General features: G+C 38.7%; 1 protein-coding gene across 1 annotated transcript in view; it reads left to right on the plus strand.

The window, feature by feature from the left end:
• Positions 1-11,631: 11,631 nt before the first annotated feature.
• The window catches only part of LOC135715013 (uncharacterized), a 48,989-nt gene continuing 48,765 nt past the window's right edge, over positions 11,632-11,855 (plus strand). The window contains exon 1 of the mRNA XM_065238423.1: positions 11,632-11,842. Within this exon, the coding sequence (XP_065094495.1) occupies positions 11,777-11,842 (66 nt within the window). The 5' untranslated portion in view covers positions 11,632-11,776. The remainder of the gene's footprint in view (positions 11,843-11,855) is intronic.

An 11,855-nucleotide genomic window follows, 5' to 3' on the forward strand; every position in this document is an offset into this window, starting at 1 on the left:
GGAAAATGTTCCACAAACATTTTTTCACAACCTTTTTCGCTAGCAAAATTTCATGATTTTTCGCGTGCTCCAATTTTCGTTTCGCTTCGAACTGTATTAGGTTTTGCACCGTCGGGGTTAACCTCAATCTGATGACAGTTCAGTGGTACTGTTTACGTGGACTTAGTCGATTTTTTCTTGGGTGGATTTTCTCGATAATTTTTCAGACTGCAGTGAGATGTAAACAGCATTTCTGTAATGTTCACGAGCAACATCCTTGCAACGCGCTGTTCCTCGACAATTTTCAAGTTAAAATTCAAAAAAATTAGAAATTTTTTTTCGAAAAAACGACTAAGTGCTTGTAAACAGTACCACTGAACTGTCAAAAAGGTTCAGCCGATTAACACTGAGTTCATTTATGACGTCACGCTGCAGTACCTAATTAGGTTTTGCACCGTCGGGGTTAACCTCAATCTGATGACAGTTCAGTGGTACTGTTTACGTGGACTTAGGCTGTGAACCATTTGCCGAGTTAAATTTAACTCGTGGTTAAAAGTGACATTTCGAAAGTTATTTTCTATGTTCGAAAATCCCCGTGCTGTTGATCGATCGGTTTTCGAGCCACAGTTGTCAAAATTTAACTTCTTGTCTGTCAGAAGTAACCACGCTCGGATAGCAGGGTTAATCGATAACTTTCCATCTGTCAAATTTTAACCAAAAGTTAAAATAATCCACCAAATGGTTCAGAGCCTTAGTCGTATTTTTCTTGGGTAGATTTTCTCGATAATTTTTCAGACTGCAGTGAGATGTAAACCACACTTCTGCATTGTCCACGAGCAACATCCTTTCACCGCGCTGTTCCTCGACAATTTTCAAGTTAAAATTCGGAAATTTTAGAATTTTTTTTTCGAAAAAACGACTAAGTGCTTGTAAACAGTACCACTAAACTGTCAAAAAGGTTCAGCCTATTAACACTGAGTTCATTTGTGACGTCACGCTGCAGAACCTAATTGACCAATTAGGTTCTGCAGCGTGATGTCACGAATGAACTCAGTGTTAATCGGCTGAACCTTTTTGACAGTTCAGTGGTACTGTTTACAAGCACTTAGTCGTTTTTTCGAAAAAAAAAATTCTAAAATTTCCGAATTTTAACTTGAAAATTGTCGAGGAACAGCGCATTGCAAGGATGTTGCTCGTGAACATTGCAGAAATGTGGTTTACATCTCACTGCAGCCTGAAAAATTATCGAGAAAATCCACCCAAGAAAAAATCGGCTAAGTCCACGTAAACAGTACCACTGAACTGTCATCAGATTGAGGTTAACCCCGACGGTGCAAAACCTAATGCACGGAATGACCTTCATGAATAAATTTGACGTTTGAGCGGTGCCCTGTGTACTAAAAATGAACACATGAATAATACTCGCGTAACATTTAAAAATGTCCTATCAAATTATGTACACAAAACTTGTTAGACATTTTTCGCGCGAACCGAAGTACGCCCATGCAAACCAACAACACCATCGGATAGGGTGAATTCTCCCCTTTCCGATAGTGGTTTGGTTTTCGTGGGTGTTCTTCAGCTCGTGAGAAAAGGGCCTAACAAGTTTTTTTTATAAAAGTTGATAGAACCTTTTCTAAAGATACGCGAGCATTACATCATGTGTTCATTTTTAGTAAACACGGCACCGCTCAAAAGTCAAATTTTTTCGTGAGTACATTCGGTGCATTGGTCAATACTAGGCTTTACTGGCATCCGCGAAAAAAGTTCATGCCATCATACACGCTTAGTTCAGGTAACCCATAAATAGGTAATTGATTAACCCATATTTGGGTTTCTGATACATTACCTATAATATGGGTCAATTATACTAAGAAAAATCCGTATAATTCACTTACATTGTGATTAAAGCGACTTTATCCTAAATATGGGTTATTGCACTTTACTCATATTTGGATGAAAAAATAATCATTTTCCAATCCGTCCAACATTCAGTTCGTGAGTGATCAGTTTATGTATCGAGTAGATCCGAGTTTCCGTTGTCTTCTTTCGGGATTTCCCCTTGAAATCCATCAATAAAAATTCAATTCGAAGTCAGTGTAGTGCACCGGGGGAACTGAAACGTGAAGTATTTAATCTAATACTAAGTAAAATTTCTGCCGTGCATTATGTTTTGTTAGACGGAGGAGGAAACTATGGGAAAAATTCAACCTCGCTGCGCTACTCCGTGTCGTCATCTGTCGTAGGTATTTTTTCTTGTTGCTGCTGCCCTGATCCGTTGCCTACAAAACTCCGTAACCCAGCTCAGATTCTCTTGACTGGTAAGTAGTTTTGGAAATTGCTTGACCGGTATAGTTGATTTTTTCTCTTTATTTTCGCCGCATGCTCTCCGACTTAGAGCTTCCCAACCGGCGCGTCCACCTTCTCAAATTTTATCCACTCAAACCTAGACCCTTCGATATGTGTAGCAGACAGCCAGGAAATTCAGCATAATTTATTTTAATAAGCTATTCATTATTCTTCGTTTTTCTTTTTTCTAATATTTCCTTCTACAATTTTAGAATTTGGAAATATTTACAAATGAGGTTACCCGTTACAGTTTCAAATCGAGAGTAAATTCGTTAGTCAAGTTTTTGAAAGGAATGGAAGATGAAGATGAGGAGATCACCAGTATTGTGGAAAGCCAAGATTGAGGCTGTGTTCCGTTTGGAAAATTTTCACTTATGTCGTTTTCGTTTTTACTACACTACACCGGTGTAGTGTAAGCAGCAATAAGTGCAAATCATTGACAGTTCATCATCAATTGTTTGTAAACAAAGGTGCAACCGATAGCTACACCCTAAATTTTTTCGGTGTTCGGCAGTGTAGCACCGGTGTAGCTACACCGCAAAAACGAAAACGACATTAGATTTGACACTTCGAAAATAAATTAAGATGTTCGAAAATCCCTCTGTTGTTGATCGGCCGATTTTCAAGAAAGCGTCTGTCAAAATTTATTCCTTGTCTGTCAGAAATAAGTCTGCTGGAATAGACAGGGTTTATTTGAAAATTTTCCATCTGTCAAATTTAAGTATTGTCGGTCGCGTTTGGCACCGGAAAACCCCACACCCGACTTTCGATTTTACTCTCGTTCTGTACAACAACAAAGCGTCGGACATTTGTTTATTTGTTATGGTTGCATCAACAGACTAGAAATAGTCCCAATGATGTGTTGTAAAAAAGTACAGATTATACAGACGACATACATATACTACAGTTACTACAGTTACAAACGAAAATAACTTGGAAAGCATTGTCAAGTTACTAAAAATTTATAAGTCTTAAATTTTACACTTAGCTGTTGGGTATCAAGCGCCTTCGGTCAGCAAAAAAGGCAGAGAATCTTCGGCGAAGCATATTCCGTGTCAAGTGGAAATCGAACATCGACGCTACTCGGTTGAACACTAGCTGCAAGCCGTAAATAGCGCTCCCTATGCTATAATTAGTTCGAAGAAGTGGAAGTCTCAGCATAAGACTGTTGCGTAGTGATCGAGGTTGAACATTAATGTTCACTTGTTGCAGAATTGCTTCGCAGTCAATTCTTCCTTGCAGAGTATCGGCGACGGTTAAGGCTCTGAAAACATCTCTTCGGATACGTAAGGGCTCGATATTGATCAATTGGCAGCGATTCTCGTAGCTTGGAAGACGAAGTGGGTATCTCCAAGGCAGCTTACGGAGCGCGAAGCGAAGAAAACGTCGTTGAACAGATTCAATTCGCTCGGCCCCATTATTGTAGTTCGGGCTCCAGACAGCAGAGCAGTATTCCAACGTAGATCGTACGAGAGAGCAATAGAGCGATTTCAAGCAGTAAATGTCCGTGAAGTTCTTAGTAATCTTGAAGACAAATCCAAGCGTTCTGGACGCTTTGTCGACGACATACGATATATGGTGTGAGTATGTCAGCTTTGAGTCTAGAAAAACGCCTAAGTCTTTCACGCAGTGCACCCATTCGATAGTCGTGCCTAGTAGTTTGTAGTTGAAAATAATCGGTTGTTTCTTGCGTGAGAAAGTAATAACTGTACACTTAGCTGGGTTGACCACCAGTCGGTTTAGACTACACCAGTCAGCAAAGATGTCAATCTGATTTTGGAGAGAACGGCAGTCGGCGAGTGAGCGGATGCGCAGAAAAACTTTCAGATCGTCTGCAAACGATAATCGTGGCTCTGTGATAACATGGTGAACGTCGTCGAAGTAGAGGAGAAATACCAATGGTCCCAGATGGCTGCCCTGAGGTATACCGGACTTTGCGCAGAAGCATTATGGTGTGCATTATGGCGCATCATTGTACAAATACAGCGCACTATGTCCGACGTTATGTTTTATGCACAGATTGAGAGTAAAATCGATTGGCGCGTGTCGAAATTTCCGGTTTTCTACTGTATCAATAATAAAAATTCACCAAATGAAACACAGCCTGAGTATTTGAATTAAATAAAAGTTGAAGCATTTAATTTTAATTTTTTTTAATCACAAATTAAATTCATTCACCCAAAAATGTGTTAAAATCACCCAAAATAAATTACCCATAAATAGGTTAACATTACCTACACGCTAAGATGCACATACCTTAAAGTCGGTAAAGAATACCTTAATATCGGTAGAAATTACCGATAATCGAAGAAAGTGCACATACCTAAACTATCGGTAATCATGTATTACCAATAATTACCGTTAAAAATTACCTAATTTATAGTAAAAAATAGCCTATTTAAAGTAAAAAGTAACGATTTTTATCGGTAAAAAATACCGTTACCGTTAACCGATAATTTTAAGTAATCTTAGCTAAGAGTGGTTATTCGTATATTGTATGTACTCAAATATGGGTAAATCGACTTTACTCATATTATGGGTATGTGTACTTTTTTTGCGATTATGGGTATTCTAAACCCATATTTGGGTGCACTGAACTAAGCGTGTAGATTGTTTTTTTTTAATTCTTTATTAAAGAGATTTTCAGCCTTAGGCGTTCATCTCTAACTAAGCGTGTAGAGCTCTTCGTTGTGTAGTTTTTTGTTTCGTGCGCAAAATTTCAAAATGAAGTGCAAAGCAAATCAAATCGAGGAATGGTTTGCTTTATCTTTAGTTCTTCCGCCACGAAATAACTCGGAATGTGGAAAGCGTTTTGTGCTCAAAATATTACAATACTTTTCCCTCAAACAAAACCATGATGACGTCATGCTCGTTTGGCTACACTAACTGACAGTTAGTGTGGCTACATTATACACGGTTAGAAAAAAGTACCCAAAATTAAGTTATTTTCACTCATCTCGGCACTATTGACGAGTGCACGGATGGATTTGAGTTCACTCACTCGACAAAAAGTGACACAACAGCGGGGCCCTGTTTACTATAAATGAACACATATGTGTTCATTATTAGTAAACAGGGCCCCGCTGTTGTGTCACTTTTTGTCGAGTGAGTGAACTCAAATCCATCCTTGCACTCGTCTATTAGGTTTTGCACCGTCGGGGTTAACCTCAATCTGATGACAGTTCAGTGGTACTGTTTACGTGGACTTAGTCGATTTTTTCTTGGGTGGATTTTCTCGATAATTTTTCAGACTGCAGTGAGATGTAAACAGCATTTCTGTAATGTTCACGAGCAACATCCTTGCAACGCGCTGTTCCTCGACAATTTTCAAGTTAAAATTCAAAAAAATTAGAAATTTTTTTTCGAAAAAACGACTAAGTGCTTGTAAACAGTACCACTGAACTGTCAAAAAGGTTCAGCCGATTAACACTGAGTTCATTTATGACGTCACGCTGCAGTACCTAATTAGGTTTTGCACCGTCGGGGTTAACCTCAATCTGATGACAGTTTAGTGGTACTGTTTACGTGGACTTAGTCGATTTTTTCTTGGGTGGATTTTCTCGATATTTTTTCAGACTGCAGTGAGATGTAAACCACATTTCTGCAATGTTCACGAGCAAAATCCTTGCAACGCGCTGTTCCTCGACAATTTTCAAGTTAAAATTCGGAAATCTTAGAATTTTTTTTTTCGAAAAAACGACTAAGTGCTTGTAAACAGTACCACTGAACTGTCAAAAAGGTTCAGCATATTAACACTGAGTTCATTTGTGACGTCACGCTGCAGAACCTAATTAGGTTTTGCACCGTCGGGGTTAACCTCAATCTGATGACAGTTCAGTGGTACTGTCTACGTGGACTTAGTCGATTTTTTCTTCGGTAGATTTTCTGGATATTTTTTCAGATTGCAGTGAGATGTAAACCACACTTTTGCATTGTCCACGAGCAACATCCTTTCACCACGCATTTCCTCGATAATTTTCAAGTTAAAATTCGGAAATTTTAAAATATATTTTTTTCGAAAAAACGACTAAGGCTCTGAACCATTTGGTGGATTATTTTAACTTTTGGTTAAAATTTGACAGATGGAAAGTTATCGATTAACCCTGCTATCCGAGCGTGGTTATTTCTGACAGACAAGAAGTTAAATTTTGACGACCGTAGCTCGAAAACCGGTCGATCGACAGCACGGGGATTTTCGAACATAGAAAATAACTTTCGAAATGTCACTTTTAATCACGAGTTAAATTTAACTCAGCAAATGGTTCACAGCCTAAGTATCTGTAAACAGTACCACTGAACTGTCAAAAAGGTTCAGCCGATTAACACTGAGTTCATTTGTGACGTCACGCTGCAGTACCTAATGCTCGCGTAACTTTAGAAAAGGTCCTATCAACTTTTATAAACAACTTGATAGGCCCTTTTCTCGCGAACCGAAGAACACTCACGCAAATCAGACCACTATCGGGAAGGGGAGAATTTACCCTACCCGATGGTGTTGTTGGTTTGCATGGGCGTACTTCGGTTCGCGGGAAAAATGCCTAACAAGTTTTGTGTACATAAGTTGATAGGCCATTTTAAAATGTTACGCGAGTATTATTCATGTGCTCATTTTTAGTAAACACGGCACCGCTCAAACGTCAAATTTGTTCATGCAGTTCATTCCGTGCATTAGGTTTTGCACCGTCGGGGTTAACCTCAATCTGATGACAGTTTAGTGGTACTGTTTACGTGGACTTAGCCGATTTTTTCTTGAGTGGATTTTCTCGATAATTTTTCAGACTGCAGTGAGATGTAAACCACATTTCTGCAATGTTCACGAGCAACATCCTTGCAATGCGCTGCTCCTCGACAATTTTCAAGTTAAAATTAGGAAATTTTAGATTTTTTTTTTTCGAAAAAACGACTAAGTGCTTGTAAACAGTACCACTGAACTGTCATCAGATTGAGGTTAACCCCGACGGTGCAAAACCTACACGGTAAGAAAAAAGTACCCAACGGCCAGTTCACTTTTACCTACTTTTGACTAGTTTGTCTCCTTTTCTCCTACTAATGTTGTCAAAAACGAAGGAGCAAAACCACCCAACAGGGGTAGTAAAGTGTGGGAACCCAACGTTGGGTATAATCATATTTACCTACTGTTGGGTACAACTAACTTACTTTTGATTAAGGCTCTGAACCATTTGGTGGATTATTTTAACTTTTGGTTAAAATTTGACAGATGAAAAGTTATCGATTAACCCTGCTATCCGAGCGTGGTTACTTCTGACAGACAAGAAGTTAAATTTTGACGACCGTGGCTCGGAAACCGGTCGATCGACAGCACGGGGATTTTCGAACATAAGAAATAACTTTCGAAATGTCACTTTTAACCACGAGTTAAATTTAACTCGGCAAATGGTTCACAGCCTAAAAAGCCAGTGGAAAATTCCATACGAACTGCACACAAGTAAATGAAAATTACTTTGACCCACTTTACCTACTTTTGGGTTCCTGCACTATTGTGCCGAGATGAGTGAAAAGAACTTAATTTTGGGTACTTTTTTCTAACCGTGTAATTGGTCTGCAGGTTCTGCAGCGTGACGTCACAAATGAACTCAGTGTTAAACGGCTGAACCTTTTTGACAGTTCAGTGGTACTGTTTACAAGCACTTAGGCTCTGAACCATTTGGTGGATTATTTTAACTTTTGGTTAAAATTTGACAGATGGAAAGTTATTGATTAACCCTGCTATCCGAGCGTGGTTATTTCTGACAGACAAGAAGTTAAATTTTGACGACCGTAGCTCGAAAACCGGTCGATCGACAGCACGGGGATTTTCGAACATAGAAAATAACTTTCGAAATGTCACTTTTAACCACGAGTTAAATTTAACTCAGCAAATGGTTCACAGCCTTAGGCTCTGAACCATTTGGTGGATTATTTTAACTTTTGGTTAAAATTTGACAGATGGAAAGTTATCGATTAACCCTGCTATCCGAGCGTGGTTATTTCTGACAGACAAGAAGTTAAATTTGACGATCGTGGCTCGAAAACCGGTCAATCGATAGCACGGGGATTTTCGAACATAAGAAATAACTTTCGAAATGTCACTTTTAACTACGAGTTAAATTTAACCCGGCAAATGGTTCACAGCCTTAGGCTCTGAACCATTTGGTGGATTATTTTAACTTTTGGTTAAAATTTGACAGATGGAAAGTTATCGATTAACCTAGAGTCGGTGTATAATGAGTCACGCCAAGAGTGAAGCCAAGTCTACCTATTGAACTGTCAAACCGGCTACCTATCGTGCAAAGTAAACAAACATAACGATGCTATGCAAGGTCCACGAAAGGTATTGCAATAAAATATAAAATAAAATCGAAGAAATGATCATAAACACGCAGTGAGCATTAAATTGTCATGGGGTACGTTTGGTAATGATGAGTAATGGAAATTTCTATTATTTTTTGATAAAATAATTTGACATAATCACTGATATAATGATTAACTACAGACGCTATTTTTTGTTCTCGCTAGAAGTCATTTGAAATTGATGTAGAAGTCCTCTGTTGCCAAGTGAAAAGAAAGGAAATATTTCGAAAACCGTGATGCGAGTTCAACTGTTTTTCTCTTGGCGTGACTCATTATACACCGACTCTAGATTAACCCTGCTATCCGAGCGTGGTTATTTCTGACAGACAAGAAGTTAAATTTTGACGATCGTGGCTCGAAAACCGGTCAATCGATAGCACGGGGATTTTCGAACATAAGAAATAACTTTCGAAATGTCACTTTTAACTACGAGTTAAATTTAACCCGGCAAATGGTTCACAGCCTTAGGCTGTGAACCATTTGCCGAGTTAAATTTAACTCGTGGTTAAAAGTGACATTTCGAAAGTTATTTTCTATGTTCGAAAATCCCTGTGCTGTCGCTCGACCAGTTTTCGAGCTAAGGTTGTCAAAATTTAACTTCTTGTCTGTCAGAAATAACCATACTTGGAGAGCAGGGTTAATCGATAACTTTCCATCTGTCAAATTTTAACCAAAAGTTAAAATAATCCACCAAATGGTTCAGAGCCTTAGTCGTTTTTTCGAAAAAAAAAATCTAAAATTTCTGAATTTTAACTTGAAAATTGTCGAGAAACAGCGCATTGCAAGGATGTTGCTCGTGAACATTGCAGAAATGTGGTTTACATCTTACTGCAGTCTGAAAAATTATCGAGAAAATCCACCCGAGAAAAAATCGGCTAAGTCCACGTAAACAGTACCACTAAACTGTCATCAGATTGAGGTTAACCCCGACGGTGCAAAACCTAAGGTTCTGCAGCGTGACGTCACAAATGAACTCAGTGTTAAACGGCTAAACCTTTTTGACAGTTCAGTGGTACCACAGACAAACAGACATAACACATTGAATATTTCTCACTGTAAAACATCGTCGCTAAAACATTGACGCCATCTGTTGAATACACTGTGATGGGTAGTACGCTGAACAGATGGCGGTAGTGTGCAAACGTCAAACGCAAGGGAATTGACTATGCGCGCCACAGGTGGCGGTGCTACCAACTACGTTACTTTTAAATGGACCGTTTAATGCTTGTTCGATGAACAACTTGCGAGTGTTATGTCTGTTTGTCTGTGGTGGTACTGTTTACAAGCACTTAGTCGTTTTTTCGAAAAAAAATTTCTAAAGTTTCTGAATTTTAACTTGAAAATTGTCGTGGAAGAGCGCGTTGCAAGGATGTTGCTCGTGAACATTGCAGAAATGCTATGTACATCTCACTGCAGTCAGAAAAATTATCGAGAAAATCCACCCAAGAAACAATCGACTAAGTCCACGTAAACAGTACCACTGAACTGTCGTCAGATTGAGGTTAACCCCGACGGTGCAAAACCTAATTGTCACCTCTTCCTCTTAGGTTTACACGTTCAATTTGCTTTCAAGTCAGTTGAATTCAACTGACTTGAACGCGAATTGAACGTGTAAACCATGCCATTCAACTGACTTGATCAACTCACTTGAATTGAAAAAGTTGAACCAGGCTCAACTTTTCAAGCCAATTAATCATGTTTTGTTGTTTTTGACATCATCCACGTCCAGAGGGCCATTCACTTTCGAATGTATGGGAATGGTAGGAAACCATTTGGAAATGCATAAAAATTTTCAGTTTTTATTCATTATCGTCTTTATGAGCAGTTTTAAATGCACAAAAATTAAACGAGTACATTACTATGGTGATAAGGTAAACACTCGTTTATTTGTTTCCTTCTGTGGAAGCATGTTTAGTCACCACTCGTGGATTTTCTGATATTCTCCATACTGCAAAAATGATTTTCTTACCACTGAAGGGGCGACATCTCTCGGATCTTCAGTATAGCTACTACTCAAATCATATAATTAATTGAATTCAGCTGAGTTGATCATTTGACTTGCCCAGTCTAAACCCAGCATTACAGTCGATGCACGATGTGGACGCCAAATAAGCACACAGAGCATTTCATTCGGCGGCGCTTGTATAAAATCCACATGAGCTTGCGGCGGCAGCATGCTCACCGGAACCGGAAATATACATCGTGTCTGCGGCGGGGTTGTATGTTAATTTAAATGTGATTTTTTTAATAAGGAGCACAATATTGCCTTTTCAGATATTACCCCCTGTGATCTTATTTACAAATTCTCATGTTATTTTATATGTCGCATGATGGGGTGATAGAATTTTGGGCCATTTGGTGGTGTCGGGCATGCGTATTCTGAACATATTCCAGCCATTTTTAAACGGATGATCAAGTAAAAAGTTAGGTTAACTGATTTTTTTTCTATAATTTGTACCGATCATTAAATAATATTCGGCAAAAAAACGAGGTTCATGACAGTTCAATAATATTTGTGTTTGGTCTACAACAGATGTTTTTTTTTTTTATTATTATTATTCTTGCTTATTTTTCGTCGGTGTCTGGTCCGCACGTAGGCACACGTATACTCCACACATTGATTCTAGATATCGAACCCATCAATACATGGAAGTGAACCTAGACCCACTGGGGTGATAAAGCAGTCACACGTACCACTTAACCACCGGCCTCAGCAGAAAACGTTTACGCTTCTCAACAAGTTGATGATGGTGTCTTAATCCCGATTAAGATTTTTCAAATACACTTAAACTACTAAGTGCACAAGTAGAAATTGTGTCGATGTTCGATGTTATTTTCTTCTAAGTCACTGCAAACAGTACTACCACCCCGATCTGGTGTATTGCATCAATATACTTGAACTTTGTATGTTCACCTTTAATGTTGTGACTAGACAGCCCGGATTTAGTTTAATTGGCATGCATTCAAATTAGTTAATGTTTACCAACGCGCGATTTAAAATACATCGGCACGGGCAACAAACAGCTGATCAAAAGGCTTGGAAGATTCTATCAGATTCACATTGCATCAGTATATTAACAGACTTAGCGAGTGAAACATGGCTATCAGAAAGAGGAGTGCACTGAGGAAAGCGCTTAAAATGAAAGATTGCATAAGATTTAAGGTAGCATTATTTA

The sequence above is a fragment of the Ochlerotatus camptorhynchus genome, unplaced genomic scaffold, assembly GCF_037179485.1.
Source record: "Ochlerotatus camptorhynchus isolate MF236.1 unplaced genomic scaffold, CSIRO-AGI_Acam_v1.1 ptg000780l, whole genome shotgun sequence".
Lineage (NCBI taxonomy): Eukaryota > Metazoa > Arthropoda > Insecta > Diptera > Culicidae > Ochlerotatus > Ochlerotatus camptorhynchus.